At 40.5% G+C, this 18,873-nt stretch overlaps 1 protein-coding gene across 2 annotated transcripts in view; it reads left to right on the forward strand.

The window, feature by feature from the left end:
* TDRD3 (tudor domain containing 3) overlaps positions 1-18,873 on the forward strand; it is a 110,684-nt gene that overhangs the window by 39,435 nt on the left and 52,376 nt on the right. For both annotated transcript variants that reach the window (XM_061629958.1, XM_061629959.1), the window contains exons 4-10: positions 484-644; positions 5,106-5,247; positions 6,735-6,806; positions 10,834-10,983; positions 11,880-12,014; positions 13,072-13,228; positions 15,074-15,199. In XM_061629958.1, the coding sequence (XP_061485942.1) occupies positions 484-644; positions 5,106-5,247; positions 6,735-6,806; positions 10,834-10,983; positions 11,880-12,014; positions 13,072-13,228; positions 15,074-15,199 (943 nt within the window). The remainder of the gene's footprint in view (positions 1-483; positions 645-5,105; positions 5,248-6,734; positions 6,807-10,833; positions 10,984-11,879; positions 12,015-13,071; positions 13,229-15,073; positions 15,200-18,873) is intronic.

Here is an 18,873-nt window from a genome sequence, read left to right on the forward strand (position 1 = left end):
ATGTTGCTAATCCTCAGATGGTAGTGATATTTTATGCAACACCCTGCATGTAAGAGCTTGCTAAAAATGGCATGCCAATTTTGGCTATAAGCATACCATAGGTAGTTTTGGTGAAAAGGCCCATGGTTGGTGGACAGCATGTGGCCAAACTCTCCCTTGGAATGCTGGTGACTTACCATAGGTAGAAACTAAAGGCTGCTTGCAGTTCTAAGTGTATAGTGTTGGCCCCTTGAAATTAGGTTAGCTGTGTTAGTTGTAAAAGGCTTAAACATATTACCAAATTGGATTTTCAGGATGTTTCAGATGTTTGTGGTGAAGGCAGTATTGTGTCCTTTTTAATTATGGCAGTGCTCTGGCAACAATAATATCAACATAGAATAAAAAATGATTTTTAAAGGTAGCCTAATACTTCCCTGACATCCTATGGCAGTAGCACAAAATAGAACAAAGCTTATTATAATAATTTGCACTTGGTCTTCACAGCTGGAAGGCCCATGTGTTCTGCAGATCCAAAAAGTTCGCAATATAGCTGCACCAAAGGATAATGAAGAATCTCAGGTTGCTCCCAGAATGCTGCGTTTGCAGATGACTGATGGGCACACAAGCTGCACTGCAATAGAATATAATTACATGTCAAAAATAAGGTAAACAATGCTTATTTTTGCTTTACAGTGACTCTAAATGCGCATTACATCTCAGAAATCTCAAAATACCTTTAAATATACACACGTGTGAGTTTACATGATATTCTGAAGGAGAAATGCTTATTCCTGAAGTGAAGACATATTCCTATATGAAGAAATCCTCTTACACTTTTTTCTGTTTGTGATGTATATCTCTAAGAATAAAAAAGCTGCTAATCTCTGATGTAGCAGCCCTTAGTTTCCCTGCAGTGAAAACACAGAAGTACACTGTAAAAGTAAAATATTTATAAAAAATTAATTAAATAGAAAGCATTCGGGTGCTAGGTATCCAACATATATATAGTTGACTCTTTCCTTCAGATTCCTCGGGCAGTTGAATGCCTTTATGGTACCCATTCAAGTAATAGGCTGGAGTTTGACATAGAGAAATAACAGCTGAAAGCCCATCTGGCAAGCTGATTCAGTTGTGTATATGAAATGAGTTGAATTTTATTACTACAAATGCTAATGGTTTGCATAAAGGCTCTTGGAATAGGAATTGTCATTAATTGATACTTAGTTTGTCTGCTGATGAGGGAGAGAAGAGATCTTAGCAGATAAGAAGTTGATCCATAAAACTGTCTTCTGGAGAAGAGGGTGAAGATAGTTAGAAGTTTTGACATGTGAATTTGTTACTGAAACGTGGCTCTCAAGAGAAAAGTTTCCATAGCTTCTAATTTAGTTACAGATTCACTGTTAATACAACAGGGCAGCGAAGGAAATTCCATGAATGATTCACAGATTACTACATTTGAAATAGTGACTTGATAAGAAGCCATATGCTTCTTTATGCAAGCTCACAGACAAGAATACTGCTAGTTGCTCTGTATAGGGGTGGTAAGCCATAAAGAGATTGCAGAGCACTTTGTGCTGTAAGGAATGTTATAACGCAAAACATTTCTGCTGTGCAAGACTTGGTGAACAAAAGCCAGAATATCTAAAATGTTTACAAGTGTATTTGTGTATGTGTTTGTAGGTTAGTTATTTGAACCAGGGATGGCCAAGGGTCAGGTGGTGTCCAGACCTCTAGTGTTCTGATGCTTCAGCCTAATTAAGAGGGATGTCACCCAGCAGGAAGGGAGGCCTGGGACAAAGTCTTTTTGACTGGCCTGCACAAATCTCAGATTTGTCTCTCACTGCACTACTGCACCATTCCTGAGGCTTTTCTATCAGAAGCTGCCATCCCCTGTGCACATGCTTTGGGATGTGCACAGGTTTCACCCAAATACATATACCCAATCACAGTAGTTCCCAAACATTTTTCTCTACAGACCACTTGAAAATGAGGGTCTTGGCAGACCACTTGATTATTTTCCTGCCTGTGGTAGCCATTGTAATGTGCTGTGCTAGATGCTCTGTGAATTTTTACTTGCATTTTTATTGCTGCTTTTATTTCTAATACTGTATTACTGTTTGCATTCCATAGAATTCAGATTGTAATACAATAACATACAACATAAGCAATAAGCAATAAAAATCAATATGAATAGTTCATGCAATGGATGTGCTGTCCACAGAGACACATCGGACCACCTGAATGAAGCTTGTGGACCACTGAGACCACAGTTTGGGAATCCCTGCCCTATTGCTGGTTTGTGACTAATCACAATACTTGTTCTCTTTATCCAACCCTACCTACCACTTTAGGCGCCATAGTATGATTGGAATACTCCCTCCGTAGTTATTTATTTAATTGATACCCTCCTTTTCCATGTAGATCAAGGTGGTATATTCCTACTTTATTCTGTTCTATTTTATCCACGCCATGGCCTTAAATCTTGCAACATGGGAAGTAGAATGGAGGCCAGGGTTAGGAATTTGGTTGCATTTATGAGATCTGCTTTAGAACAAAACCATTCCAGAACCACTGTATCTGTCCTTTTTTCCTGCAGCTCGTGTGCTTTTGCTCATTGTCTGTAGAGGAGAGTCTGCATATGATGCATAGCGCTTATATATTGTTAGGCACCCAACAATATGGAATTAAATATGTATGTACAGTAGGGCCCCGCTTATATGGCGGGTTCTGTTCCGGACCCCTGCCGTAAAGTGGAAATCGCTGTAAAGCGGAACCCCATTGACTTCGATGGGGCGCGTCATGCGAAAATGCCGCAAAATGCCACAAAAGCAGCAAAATCAGCTTTAAAAGGGGAGGAAAGCCGCCGCATTAGCGGAACACCGGGAAGCTGGGCCCTACTGTAACTGTGAATCTATATTCTGATATCAAAGGAACAGTCCAATCCTATTTAATTAAAGTGTTTGGAAAACATGTTTTCATTTCTGAAAACATGAAATACTAGTTTTGTCATCTTATTCTGGCATGCTAAGTTTTTTTAAAAGAAGCCTGTTTGTTCCTTTCTGGTTCTGAAAAACTATTATTTGTACTGTAGAAATTAAGCCTCAGTTGGAAGAACAAACCTGATTTATTTATTTCCTGCTTTTCAAAAATATTTTAAAGCAGCTGCCGTATTTACCAAAATATAAAAACACAGCTTAAAATAGCTCAAATACTAGACATTAGAACCAGAAAAAAGAAATTTACAACAGCAGAAACCAGCTGCAAAATACATTTAAAAATGTCAGCACCTGTCCAAAAAACAGGAAGGGAAGGTGCTTGTCCAGTCTCTTCAGGGAGAGAGCTTCATGACCCCAGTGCCAGGAATCAAATCTTTGCTAATGACTACCCAGTGGTTAGGTTCTCTGATGCTGATCTTAGGCGGTCCTTAAGTTAAGCAGGTTCTACATTGCTTAAAGTTTTTGAGGATTGACATAGCACTTTAAATAGAGCATGGAAGCAAATAGGTAATCAACGTATTAGGGCAATATGTTCTGAACATTCTCTGTCTTGTACCATTACAGTTTTTGAGCTGGAACAAAATGGCAACCCTGCTTAGAGAGAATTGGTGTCTTTGTTTGTGCACTCTTTCTCTCAAGGATGAAAGTTGTCACATACTGTATTATGTATGCTAATAAACCATGATTGTAATGTTCCTGAAAAAATTTAATAGAGCTATTGGCAAAGGACAGGGATGAGCAACATCTAGATCGCCAGTCCATCTTATAGGATGCTAGCCTATGAATGCAGAAGAACAAACTTCAGACACTGCCACAATTGGGTTTGTGGTTTATCTGTGGATAGCAAAGAATATAACATGGTCTTTATGCAGCCAGTATTATAATGAAAATGCTTGATAGGGATTTGGAATTTCTTATGACACTTCATACTAGAGATCCCTTCAATGCTGTTCAGAGATTACAGATATCATATATCTATACCTCTTTTCTGTGTTCCTTTGGTAAAGTCTGAAGCCCTGTGCCTCATGGGAAGGGTACATGCTTTAGTTCCTCAGGATCCCAATTGCATACAGGAATACCCCGCATTAACATACACAATGGGTCCAGAGTGAGTACGTAAACTGAAAATGTACTTAAAGTGAAGCACTACCTTTTTTCACTTGTGTCGCCACTGTGCCACTTCTCCTTCACACAAATCCTCAAAGCCCCGCACTAAAGGTTCTGCTGCTGCGCCGCCGCTCCTCTCAGCTGATCATGATCGTGCCTCCCAGCTGATTCGCGGTCGCGCGATTGCATCTTTCCACCCCCAAATGCACCGAAAGGCCACAACCAAAGGTTAAGTGTCCGTTCTTGTGAAGCGAGTGTACGTAAACAGGGGAATGGTGCTACTGTAAGTATGTCCATACTCACGAGTGTCCATAAAGTGAAGGTCCGTATAGCGGGGTATTCCTGTATGAACTCGCATATGCTACTGTAAAGGTGTGTCAGTTGGGTGAGGTCTCATGTGCAGATATTCTCTTAATCCCATATTTCTTCCATGTGCTATTTGTTTCCAGGAGCAAGATTCATTCTCATCCAAGTATTCCTAGTCTGAACTCAATTTTTAAAGTAATTGAGAGTTGATTTTCCTATCTTCTTCTGTCAATTTGACAGATGCACAAACTGTTGAAAACTGAAGTCCTAATGATTCGTTTCTGTAGATGCTGAAGCTTTGAAACTTGTGTTTTTTGTTTACCTGTTTTGACACCGCAACGGATACATTTGATAAAAGCTGTATGGTATACCATATTTTCAGGGAGTAGAGGCATTATGGAGATGGATTCTTATTATGCCTCCTTCATAAGGTAATAGTGAGGGGCCATGTGTTTTCTCATGACTGTGTCTTCAATTGCAAATAGGTGCAATTAGTCCATTCTACTGATACTTTAACTAGCCATGTTGTAGCTATTTAGTATTTAAACACAATGCATCGTGGCTTCACACTACTATACTAAGCAAGTGTATGAGAAGTTATATAACAAGTATCATATCATGATTTAGAACTGATTGCATATAAGTTGATCCATAGCAACATAACTGAAAGAATACTTTTGCCGATACTTGTAGAATTATTCTTGTTCTTGTATTTAGTCTGAACACTCCTCCTGGAACAAAAATTAAACTGTTGGGAATTGTAGAAGTGAAAAATGGGTTCCTCCTTCTGGATGACAACAACACAGTGATACTTGGAGGTGAAGTGGACCATCTTATAGAAAAGTGGGAGTTGCAAAGGGTGAGGTAACATGCTTTTCCCTACCTTAAGATGAATATTAGTTAACCTTCAAATTGTTTATTGGATACATGTAAATGAAGTCATGGTGATGTGCTACGTAGACACACTTAGTTATGCTACATTGTAATGACTTGTCATGTCCTCTGTTAAATAAATAGTTTTTTTTCATGGAATGGCCAGCAGGGATGAGGAACTTTACGCATGGGGGATAAATGTGGCCCTCCAGACCTCTCTATCTGATCTTCAGAACTTCCCAAGACCATGTCTTTTGCCCCTAGGCCACATTTCTCACTGATCCTACTTCGTGCACTCCTGGAGTTATTTTCTTGTTCAGAATGTGTCCATCAACTGGTGATGCCTGGATGAAGAAGTGTGTATTGTGGGGCTGAAATGTAGTCTGCTGTACAGAAGAAAGTATGGCATCCATTGCTCTGCTTACTTTTGCCTCTGACCTCAACACTGCTGTCATGTGACTCCTAGAATGTTGCCCATCAGAGAATACAGCCCTGGGCTTGAAAAATGTTCCCCACTCCTGATTAAAACCCCAAAGAATTTGGTGCTGAGCCTGTTTTGTTAGCATTCTGAGGTATCAGAGAAAAATGGGCCGGCAAAAATTTCACATTTGAGATGGCCAGTTTCTGTAGTAGTCTTCTGTTCAGTGTCATTTTGGTGCTATAAATGTTGTACAGCTCTGTATGATTTCTCTGACACACTGCCTGGGCTTTTCCCTTTTTGCCTCTTAACTTTACTTGAAAACACATCCTTTTCCTGAGGCATATCAGAAAGAAGTTAGGAATAACTCTTTGTACATAGATGGTCTCTAAAATGGCAGTTTGCATCTGATTATATTGATTTGTTAAAATAATTTATAGCTTGTCTTTCAGGGATGCCAACGCTTCAAAGGCAGCTTTCAAGGAATAAAAATGTTAATAAATCACAATATTAAAATATTAAGCAGGATTCTTCTGACGGGCAGTGGTGGTAAAAGGTTCAAGGTAGGGGAGGGTTACAGTGCACCTAGAGCAGCTTCTAAGGTGGTCTTTAGCATTGTTAGTGCAGCCATAATCTTTGAATCCATGTGCTTAAAGCCACAGTGTGTTAAACATGAAGCAAATACTGTGTGTATTTCCACCCTAATGTTTTTTTTTCATCCATGGAACTTTCTACTCTTCACTATAAGGACCTGCATAAGTATTTCTAGAGACGTGAGCTTAATGCCCAATCCACATTACATAGACATTTTTCTTGCTAGGAGATTTACATGCTTTTTTCAGCTGCTTCAAGTTCTCCTGTGCCTTCACATGTGAGAGGAGAGAGAATAAACTCTGCTCAGAACATCTGTGCTTTCTAGGAAGGTTGGAAGGTGCATGGCATGAGGGCTAGAAATAGATTTTCTCGTGTCTCCCTAATTCAGTGCTGTGGTGCCACTTACTTGTTTCTCAGGTTATCCTTCTACAAGCTAATGAAAACATTGCTTAATTTTACAGAGCTTATCAAAACATAACAGAAGTAACATAGGAACAGAAGGTGGACCTCCTCCCTTTGTGCCTTTTGGGCAGGTATGAAATGCTTTTTAAAATAGATTTAAACTTTGAAACAAAAACTTTTGTTTTTTTGTTGTATCTTGGAATTGAATGATGCAAGCTTAAGTTAAAAATAGCTACATATATATAGTGCTTTTTTGTCAAATGTTCAGTCATTTGTATGTGAAGAAAGATTTTAATACAGTATTTTGCTTTTTCAAATTGGCATTGTGTTCTTTAGAATTTAATATTTAACTCGATACAATGCTGAACTAATATATTTAATAATAATAATAATAATAATAATAATAATAATGGGTCACTGTTCTTTATGAGGTGACCACAGTGACTTTCATAACAAACTAAACAGAATCCCTAAAGCCTAGAAAAGCCTCTGACCATTAAAAACCAAATTAAAACAAACACAGTCAATACACAAAAAAGGCAGGTATACAAGTCCCACCTCACTAAAAAGAGGTTATCAAAGACCTGAGTGTAAAGGAAAGTCTTTTCCTGGTGCTCAAAGATGGATAAGGATGGTGCCAGGCGTGCCTCCCTGGGGAGAACATTCCACAGCTGGGGGGCAGGGACACCACTGAAAAAGCCCTTTTTCATGTTGTCACCCTTTGAACCTCCCATAGAGGGGGCACACGAAGAAGGGCCTCTGATGAAGATTGCAGGGTCAAGGATGGTCCATATGGGGAGGGGCAGTCCTTGAGGTATTGGGGTCCTCAGCAGCATAAGACCTTATAGGTCAAAACCATCATTTTGAATTGAGCCCAGAAACTCATTGGTAGCCAGAATTATGCCAGAATTGATGTTTTATGTTGAGACCAACTTAACCTGGTCCTCAATCTGGTTGCCAAGTTTACAAATTAGTGTAATTATAAGAAAATAGGAAGCTGCCTTATACTAAATCTAGCTTAAAACTCTTTTCTGTATGTTGGAGACTCTCCAAGGGGCAGGCCAACCGGTCAGTTTTTTCAAGTGCCACAAGAAGCATCATCCACAAGTGATCTGCCTACCTACTTTGGTCTTTTGAGGTGCTCAGAGGGATAAGTAGGTCCTAGGGCTCAGACTTATGGCTCTTGCCCTAATACATGGTACCTTCCAACTGTTAAGAGGAGTCCCTTGCCCAGCTTGGTTATTGCTACTGCTTGTTGCAGTTAGGATGCTGGGACTGACTCTCCTATGAGATCTTGTTACTGGATCCCTCATGGGTAGGCATCTGCCTTCTTTTCTGTGTGAACCATTTTTTTCACCTATTGCACTGCTGGATTTTTATTTTGGGGGACTCATGGTGTGGAGGGACAGCCTTTGCTTCTCAGACAGCCTTTTTCTGCTCAACCTATCCTGTTGGCAGAGCTCTCCAGATTAAGGGATGAGGGAGATGTCCAGACATAACAGTTGGGCTGATAGAACATCAACCCTGGTGAATAGAGCCTGCACAATCTAGACTTCTCTCAGAACATGACACAGTTTGGAACTCCCTTGTGAGATCTTTGTGACCCCTCACAATGCAAAGACATCAGAGTTTGTCTCCAGAACCAGAGATACCCGAGCATAGAGCTGAAAGAGCTATTCTGTGCATTTCCTCTGTACGTTCTCCTCTAGGAGGCCTTGTCTAAGATCTAGGTAATAGGTGGGAATTACCTTGTTGCTCCCAGATGGTCGAGGTGTCCCTGTTTTGCCATTATTGCCCCTTTCATATTTCCCTGAACTGCTCAGCCTGGCGTTATTTTGGTATTGCAGGCTAGATATATTCGAGCATTTTGCCTGAAGGCTGACGAGGCAGATTTAGGGGGGCTATTCAAGAGTTTTTCCTTAACCATTGGTGCTTGCCTAAAGGCCACATACCACTCACTTCAATGCTTATTATTATTTAATGTCACTAGGATGGTCTGGATCTGTGCCAGAAGGCAAACGTCCACCAAAGGCAAGCTACATTGGGTTCTGTTTTAGCTCTTTTATGTGGTTTTCCACCACTGTATCTGGTGTCTTCTAAATGCTGCCATGAAGCCCATACCTTCCAGTGGAGCATTGTTTCCCCACCAATCAGCACAGCTGATTGCTGGAAGCATTATGCAGACATCCTTTTGAGATCCTGAAGGAAGCCTGCCTTTCTCCCCTATCATTAAGATTTTTTTTGTATTTTTCTTATCTCAACCCACGGAGTTTTGAGCCAGCTGCTTTCTCAGTGGGTCTGACATTCTCAATGCTCCACAGGGGTAGGGTAGTACTTCACTTGGACCTTTATCCCAAATGTTCATTCATGTTCTCACCATGAATAGGAACCGACTCTCGCTTCTTTCTGCTCTAATTCCAGCATTGCAGGGAGAAGTGGCATTGCCTCAATGTTCGGAGAGTGCTAAAAATCTATCTAAAGTAAACCCATCCCTTCAGGCAACTGTCTTCCCTTTTGATTACTCACAGTGTTCGGTTCACCTCCAGATGGCATAAATGTGCATTGCAGAGGCCTTCAAGGCTCTAGGCAACCCACACATGGAAATATATTAGTGCACTCGTTTACTCCAGATGATAGTGATTCCTCTGTCAGGTCTGTGACATCTGGTGTAGAAGTGTGCAGGGTGGTAGCATTGTCCTCCTTTCACACATTCACAAGACACTACAGCTCATTGTCTTTGCATCTGCTCAGGAGTCTTTCAGGTCATGCTGTAGTACCGACTTCAGCATCTTGTTCTGTTCCTAGGACTTGAATTATTACATCCCATTGTTTGGATCCCTGTCTGGCACCAAATAGGGAAAAGAGAGAATTTGCTTCTGTTCATTCAACTTGTTTCCAGACAGTGGTCCAGCTCCTGTCTGATTAGATGGCTGTTCTGTACTGGTTCATTCAGGCTTTTGGGGTTGGCTCTGGGAGATTGGTCTCATATTTGTTGTTATGCTATCAGTTTCTAGTCTTAAAGAGAAAGTATGAAATGCTTCCTAGTCTAGCCCCTCAGTAGAGGCTTTCTTCAATTAAAGAATCCTGCTTCCCAGTTAACAGAATGGAGAGCTTTTGGACTACTGTCTTGTCAATTCTCCTTATACTTTTTCACAAGTTAGCAAATTATCAATTTCAGGCATAGACAAAGTTGCTATGTCATGAGTTTGCATAAACAGCACAACATCAACATTTTTTTATTCTGCCCTCAAATGTAACAAGCAAGGTGGTGTAGAGGAAGAGTTCCTGTCTCTTCTGTGGGAGAAACATTTACATTGGCAGAACCAACTTGAAAACTAGTTACGTCAGAGATGAGGAGCCTGGGGCCCTCCTGGTGTTATTGGACTCCAACTTCCATCAGCCCCAGACAGCATAGCTACTGATCAGGGATTATGAGAGTTCAACAATATCTGGAGGGCCACCAATTCCCCATCCCTGAGCTAAGTGCTCCAGTCTGAAGTTGTATGTAAGTTCCTCCTCTCATTTGCCTTCATTGCCATAGGGGTTCAGCATGCATTTATTGACATGAGCCCTCATGAGCAGGAAGGAACCAAGTGTTAGGCCTCTTGTCCACTTCTTGGAACCTGCCAGGTAGGCAGAAAACATTTAATAGAGAAAGGAAGGGATCATGCTAGGCTACTTGAAGGTCTGAAAGATTATATGCTGTGGCCTGCATATGTAATGTACAGACTCCACAGAATACCACTCACCTTTATATGCTATCTGTTGTTCTAACGCGGGATAGCTAATGTGTCCTCCAAATGTTGTTGGATTACAGCTCTCATCATACCTGACTATTGGCCTTGCTGGCTGGGCCTGATGGGAGTTGGAGTCCAACAACTTACGGAGGGTACCGCATTAGCTGCCCGTGATGTACTGAGTTTTAGTCTGTTTATGTCAGCAAGTAGAAGCTTTATTTTGCTTGCTGCAATAGTCTAACCTAATCACTCTCCTAGAATTCATCTGTCTTAGTCTATTTCCTAGGTAGTAGGGACTGGGCAGTTGAGGGCATAACTTAAATTTGGTACACAGGTAAATTGTGATTTGGTTCCATCAAATGAAAAAATGAAATGTTGTGGTAGATGGATCTATTTTTTACAGATGCTTTTATATTGTCAGAAATGTGTATCTCAGCTGCAAGTGGACAGCAGGGAGCTTGATCGGAGAAAAACTCTGCAAGTGACAAGCGTGGCTAAACCTGTTGGAGACAATGATGAATTTGAAAAACAGCGAACAGCTGCTATTGCAGAAGTAGCAAAAAGCAAAGAGGTTAGAATGAATGCTTGTTTTGGTATTTACAGTATTTTTTTGTAACATAAAGTCTGCATGTTCCTTTATTGGTACATTGTATGGAGAAATGCATATGAGGCCATTTGCTGTGTTCTAGAAACAGAAATTACCCTGGGGGGAGGGGGTTTCTAAAGTGGTTCCGAAGTTTGATGTGGAGAACTATTGAAGAGATTGAAAATCGCCCAAAAAACTTGGATGCATACACAGTTCTGTGCTCATTGATTATCACAATGAGCATTATCGCAATGATACATTGATTATTGATTATTTAGGCTAATTAGAAAACATGAGAATGCTTGTTTTCTTGAAAAATATGTTTTGGTATAACTTTATACCTGGTTTCTTGGAAAAAATAAGAATGGGGGAGTAGATTTTTCATATAACACATGCACCAGTCAAAGAAGGCACCCCAGAGATTATAATGGATATGTATATTGAATCGCAGACAATATGTCAGCCTTGGGGTAGGTGTTTTGGCCGATGTGTCTGTTATCTGATATTGTACATAGAACATTTTTGAACTGAAACGTTGTTTTGTATGAAAGCAAGCAACTTTAGTAATCAAAGATTTATTAGGTACCTTAAGCTGAAAACCTAACCGTACTGGCTGTGTAATCTGTACAATGTGTCAGTAATGTTATATTCTTCCTTACAATTTCTGTTTTGTTATTTCTTATGTAATTTCAAAATTACACTTTTCATAAACTTTTACAATGTTCTGTAAATTTCAAACAGACTAGAATTGAAGCTAGAAATCAAAATTCTGTTTGCAGGAATGCTAAAAATGGGTATCGTCAGATTGACATCCTCAGTAGTTGTATAAATAAAGTTAAACAGCAGTGGTGTTACTGAAACATCATTTTTCTTATCTAAAGACTAAGACATTTGGAGGAGGTGGCAATACTAGAAGCAATCTCAGTGTGAGTGCAGGAGGAAATCGAACCAGGGAAGTGTTCCAAAAAGAGAAGATGAAACCCGAGGGGAAAAATGAAGGTGTTTATCGGGAACTGGTAAGGCTTGGAATCTTGACATACCTTCAGACATCAGTATTTTGTATGAAGATTAAAAGATGCCCGGGGGGGGGATTCTTTAGCCCAAGAATACAGACATCTCAACTAACAGCACAGCCTCTATGCATGTTTACTCAGAAGCAAGTTCCAGTATATTCAACAGAGCTTACTCAAGAGTAAGTGTGCATGAGATTGCAGCCTAACTCAGTATTTGATGGGTTTAAATAAAATGGCAAAACCGAAAGAAAAGATAAAACTGAATGTCATAGTCATAGCTGAAAAATCAAGTCTTTCCAGATACAGCTGTATAATTGCTTGCTGTATTATTGCTAACAGTTTTTTTCTTACCAATTAATGTTGAGTTTTTTTACTATGAAAACGTTGTGAAATTTCAGTGGCAGAAAATCTGGTTTTAAATGATTTCTTGCCTATTCTGTTGCTTGTTGATGGCTTTGCTAGTGTCTCCTTAAAAATAATTGTGACAACAGTGTTCAAGGTGGGCTACACTGAGCTTTTGAGCTGTGACCAGGATCCAGACATATGCAAAGCTAGTTCCGTGAACCGAAAGGGTTTTAGATTCATGTCTTTCTTGAAGAGCAATTCCCTGAGGGGACTTTCAAAAGCAATTTACAGTTTGGCATGGAGGTCAGCTGTTCAAGGGGAAAAAGTCAAATTCTACTAGGTTAATCCAAACCATGTGCAAGAACCTAAATAGATTTTGGGGACCTATCCGAGGACTCCCTATTGAAATGCTAAGGTGGGAGAGTATAAGCCTGAGATCTGCTCCTGCTCTTCTTGGGGACAATCAGGAAAGGGGAACCAAAGGCAATAAATGAAGGCCTGTTTTGATGTTATACTTGCCTATGCCTGTGGCTTGTATGAAATTATGATTCTGTAAGAGATTCCTCATTGTTTAGCAAAACAGGCTTGCATTGCAATTTGTATATGAAATACTAATTTGAGTTTTAATTTAATATTAATGTTCCCTTTAAAACTAAACAGTTTTATTGAGTACATTGTATTGACGGTTCACATGTATTTATGTCTTCTATTGCAGGTTGATGAAAAGGCTCTCAAACACATAACAGAAATGGGTTTCAGTAAGGAAGCAGCAAGGCAAGCACTTATGGATAATAGTAACAACCTTGAAGCTTCATTAAACTTTCTTCTGAACAGCAATAAACAGATGACTGTACAAGGACCACCTCTTAGAGGTATAACTTAAAAGGCTGTATCTTACAGAGAAGTTTTTGGAAATGAACAAGTTATTACTGAACTACAATCAGAAGTTTTTGGTGGTTTTCTGTGAATATTTTATTCAAAACCACGGCTTATAATTGCTTCCAAGATAACATTGCTGGTGATGTGTAGAGTGTGGGGCTATCGTATGCAGTGCATAATGAATCTATATTGTAACCAAGTAAGGCAGAGCTTCACACACTTGGTCTGTGGACCACCAGTGGTGCGCAGGTTTCATTTGGGTGGTCCACAGCATGTCCACATTAAATATGTTTATATTTCATATTTAATTTTAATTCTATTTGTATTGCTTGTTGTTTTCTTGTATTTTCTTGTATTACCATTTTAATTCCATGGAATGCAAATTGTAATACAAATAAAATACAATTTAAGAAATAAAGGAAGCAGTACAATACAGTTAAAAAATCATACAGCATCTAGCACACTGCATTACAATAGCTGCAACATGCAGAAAAGTAATTAAGTGCTCCGGAAAGACAATTTTCAAGTGGGCCAACGGAAAAAAAACTTGGGAACCCCTACATTAAGGGATTTTTTTAGTCGTGGTGCTGTGAAGCTCCTTTCAGTAAATGCCTGCCCTGCCTTAATGTCACTAAGGACTTGAGAGGCAGAATGTTCTCTGGCGTTCATGCGTTGAGCTGCTGACATCCTTCAGAGGATCAGGGCAGACAGCAGGGGAGAATATGAAATAAGTAACCATGAGGAACTAGGAAAGGATGGTTGGAAGAAGGGAGTGATCCAGAGGAATAGTGAAAAAGGAGACATGAAAGAAGGAGGAAAACTGGAAAAGAGTGTACAGAGAGGAAAGAAAGGTGCACATAACTAGGAACTGTGGAGGTAAAGTAACCTCAGCCCCTGATATTATAAATCTGCCAGATCTTTGGCTTCAGAGTTTTAAATATCAGTTATATATTGTATACGAAAAAAAAGTTTAAACAGAAGCTCTTTTAATTTCTTCCACATGGTTTATTTTTTTTACCCTAATACATGGATGGAGTACTTTTTCTTCTTCTTTTTTGCCATAGCACTGACTGGGGAAAACAGGCCAGAAAGGGAGGAGTTAATTCATTCTGGAATATTACACCCACAGTGGAGATTAACTCTTCATCACTGTGATCAGCTTGCTTTTTAGCTTTGGCTAATGCACAACTGCAGGATCTTGTGAACAACATAAAATAATTTTATCGATTCTGTTGAATGCAGCTTTCCTTTCTGTCACCACTATCAGAGTTTTTGTTCAAGAGTTGGGGGCATGTAGTATTTATACCAAAATTTGTTTTATGGATGACAGAGCTTGGAAAAGTTACTTTTTTGAACTATAACTCCCATCAGCCCAATCCAGTGGCCATGCTGCCTGGGGCTGATGGGAGTTGTAGTTCAAAAAAGTAACTTTTCCAAGCTCTGATGGATGATAATGTGATGTGAAAATGGTTAATTCCAACTTTTTAATATTTGCATAAAAGGGTAAAAGTAGAATGTGTTCAATTACCAACATCTTTGTCTTATTCTATCACATAAAACTTGAATGCTACTGAAAGGTTTTAGCTGTCAGTTTGGGGTTGTTTTATATTGAATGGGCTTTTTTGTGGCTTTCCCCCTCTGTGATTATAACTGTACATGGATTCTTTCTTGAATCTTTGGAGTTAATTCCCACTGGGCCATATTCGGTGATTTTGTGAAGGGGTTATTGTAAATTGAAGAGCCAATGTAGGTTGGCTATTTTGGTCAAATGAGGGTATTGTTATAAGCTGCTGAGTTCATTTGTCCATATCTAAATAAGTTGTGTGGTTTATCTCCAGGCAAAGGAAAAGGCAGAGGTCGAATACGACCTGAAGATGCGGAAGAACTGGGAAATGCCAGGCCATCTGCTCCAAGTACGCTGTTTGACTTTCTGGAGTCTAAAATGGGTACTCTTGCAGTAGAAGGTATGTAGACAGGGTGGGAGTTGTTTACAAGATGTTTTGTAGTGCAGCTCCCACAGATATCTTTCATGAAAGTGATCTGGTGAATTAATTGATCCAACCTTGATAGAGTTATTGAAACTGAACTTCTGGCTGTGTAGTATCTTTGGGGTGGGGCAGGGAAAGGCTAGTAGTCTGTAAAAAGAAATGGTGGTCATGGATCACCATTCATATAAGAAATATCTATATGTGTGTGTGTGTGTGGTATTTTATGTATTTTAATTGTACTTGATGTATTTTAATTTACTGTAATGTTTTGTGTTTATTGTGTATAATTTTATTATGTATGTGTGTGATTTTATTGTGAGCCCTGAGTGCCTTATTGTAGGGTAGAAGGGCGGGATAGAAATATTATAAATAAATAAACAATATTCTAGGGAATATAGGAACTACAATTTAAAGGAAGGTCAGTTCTATTAAAAAGTTGATATCAAAAGTCCCTTCCCCTATGTCATGTCACCATGGAAGTGTTTAAATTATGAGTGGTTATTTGACTAAATGTCCATGTGACCCGCGTGCGTGAAGGGATGGCTTCTTTTGTTCAACACATCTGGACTGCTATCCTACAAGGCAAAGATACCTGCAAAGCCCTCCCATCTGTCTCAGGTTTTCTTTCCTGGCACTTTCAGTTCTTGGAGAGGAGTGAGGTTGTGTGTTTATATCTGGAGTCCTAAACCATGAGTACCTGTTTGGATTCTAAATAGAGAACTGTTAGCAGTGTGTTCAGGTTCCTATTTGTGGTTTGCTCAGACATTTCCTTTTTTTTTTTACATACTGACCTTTCTCTTTCCTATCACCAAAGTTCTCCCTTGGGTCCTCTTGGTGTGCATGATATCACAGAGAGCAAACCCCATGCTGTCATCTGAGTTGTGGTGTCCTTGGGTAGGGTTTATATACTGGGTGAGGTGTGTTATGACTGGATGCTGAGTTACACGATATCCTGTGCCCTGATGTGGCAGTGTGAGTGGAATAGTTGTCAGTGTGCTGGTGGTTGTTTTAAATTTTGGTTCCATCTCCTTTGAAGTTAACGGGAGGGAAATTTCTTGCACAAGGTCTGCAGTCTGTATAAAGTTGTGGGAGTGTGGCTGTGGACTGGAGGACAGTAGGATGCAGAGCAACCATACCCATGACTTTGCCTTGTTTTAGCTGTTCTTCCAGGGTATGTTTCATGCTGGTGACATATTTTCCTGTCTGCCAAATTGTACAGTCCCTTTGTCAGTGGATCTTGAGTACCAGATTGTTTTCTGAAAGAAATCATAAATACCTATTTTGAGGTAAAAGATGTGGAAAAAGAATCTTTTGCCAAAGATTCTGGCTACTTTTCCTCTGCATTTGCTGTATGAGCCCTATGAAATAATACTCTATACTAAAAAGACTAACATTTTAGCCATAATAATAGATTTCTACTTCATAATAGCAATTTGCATCAAGAAATTGTGATGCCAGTTGTGTCTTTGTTTGAACTTAAACCATTAAAAAAGAGAGAAATAATTTTTATATGGCGATGTGATTGTAGTATCAACTTGCATGTTCATCTTAACCCTTGCAAGGGCTGGAAGTCAATTGGCAAAGGAGTTTATTCTGCTCTCACTTTGAAAGATACAAATATAAACCAAATAAATTTGCAAAACACTTTGGAAAAATCAAGAGCACAACAGTGCCTTTGTTCCTAGTATCCCAGGGATTCTTATTTTAATGATAATTAAATGATTTTAATGATAAACAAGTCAGCAGTGTATGCTAGTTTCACAAAATCCAAAGCCTTTCGATTCTTTAAAGAAGTGAAAATGTGTTGTGACTGAAAATATGAAGCTGTAATTCTATTGCATCCATACTTACTCTCTGAATGATAACAGTCTCTTTTTTTTCACTCAGTTGCACTTTCTGGCAAAAATTCCAGAGTATTTTCCATAGGAGGTGGGCCATCACTGTGGGAAATAGTTCCACCTATTGTGCAAAGGCAAGAACGTTTTTGAAGTCAAGACTAGGGGCGTCAGGCCCCTCCCACTCTCCAGTTCATTCTTGCCTTCGTACGAACAAGATTGAAATCCTATCATTGAGATCCTATAGCGTAGCATTTAGCTAAGTTGTTTTCGTATTTGTTTATTTGTTTTGACTGGGTGCGAACCCAGCGTCACTTGTATGTCTCCCCAGTCCTTCTTTCCCTACTTTGTGTTTAATTGTCATTTATCTCTGTTGCTTGTTTGAGGTTTTTTCCTCAGAGACCGCGGCTGCGGTTCTCCCTGATTTGGCTTTAACCTTTTATTTTTCGTTTATTCTCCTCCTTGTCTGACGACCCCCACAGAGACCGCGGCTGCGGTGTTCTGTGTTTTCTGGCCGTTTTGAGCTTCGGGAGATCGCAGCTCCTTCTCTTCCGTAGCGGTTTCTCCCTAAATCAACCCGCGCTCTGTGGAGCCCTTGGAGTGACCGCGGCTACGGTTCTCTCCCAGGCGGCCTGCGGCTGCGGCTCACTGCCTTTTTTCCAACCCATTTTTACCTGCCGGGGTTCTGCCTCCCTGGAGCCTGGTGATCTGGCTCTCTCTCCGCAACTTTAATTTCGCCGCGGAGAGCCCTGCTCCCGGCGGCGGCAGCGGCTTGCCTCCTGCTGCCTCATCCCTCACAGGCTCCTCTCGGCACTTTAATTTCGCCGCGGAGAGCCCTGCTCCCGGCGGCGGCAGCGGCTTGCCTACTGCTGCCTTATCCCGCACAGACTTCTATCTGCTCTTCTTCTTGGGGGTTTTCTTGGAGCCGCTAGTGCGGCTATCAGCCCCGCGGCTCCCCCTGCTAGACTGTGCTAAGCATCCCTTCCCCCACTTCGTCCCCAGACGGCCGCCATTGCTCCTTCTCTCTCCGCCATTTTTTATCAATTTTTCCCGCTCTTTTTCCGGGCGTCATTTTTTTGCTGAATTCAAATTTCCCGCCTTTTTTGTTTGCCTTATTAACCAACGGATACCTTCCCTGCAAGCTATCTGTCTGGGTGTTGTATGTGTGTTGTAGACAGACTTTCACAGGGCTGACTTGCACACAAATTTACTGTGGCTGTATCATTAAGTCTGAAGCTTTAATTCCTGTGGCTGACTCACACAAATCTACTGTGATTGTATTATCAAGGCTGGAGCTTTAATCCTAGTGGCTGGATTGTATTTTCAAGGCTGGAACTTTAATCTTAGTGGCTGACTTGTACTAAATCTGATTTATATTCGGTATATCCTGCCCCCTCTGTGGCCGTGTACCACGCCTGTAATCCAGCCTACAGCACTAATCTGACTGTACCAAGTCTAAAATACAGTCTATATTAAAACTAACGCTGATACCATTGTGCATCCTGCCCCCTCTGTGGCAGTGCATTTGCCATCTGCCAGTGTATCCTACCCCCTCCGTGGTCGTACGCTGTGCCAGTTCGGGTCTTTACATCCTGCCCCCTCCGTGGCCGTGTACTGCACCCAAGTTAATATAAGATGGCAGAACAGCCAGGCATGTCGCAATCAGCCAATATGATGCCAGATCAGCCAGGCATATCACAAACAGCCAAGCCACAACATTCTAAGGCGACTAAGACCAGACATGTTAAAGCCCTGGCTAAGACAAAACATCTTTCCAGCCATAGCAAACCAAAGCGCCCACGTTATGGCTCTGTG

The sequence above is a fragment of the Rhineura floridana genome, chromosome 5 (genome assembly GCF_030035675.1).
Source record: "Rhineura floridana isolate rRhiFlo1 chromosome 5, rRhiFlo1.hap2, whole genome shotgun sequence".
Taxonomy (NCBI): domain Eukaryota; kingdom Metazoa; phylum Chordata; class Lepidosauria; order Squamata; family Rhineuridae; genus Rhineura; species Rhineura floridana.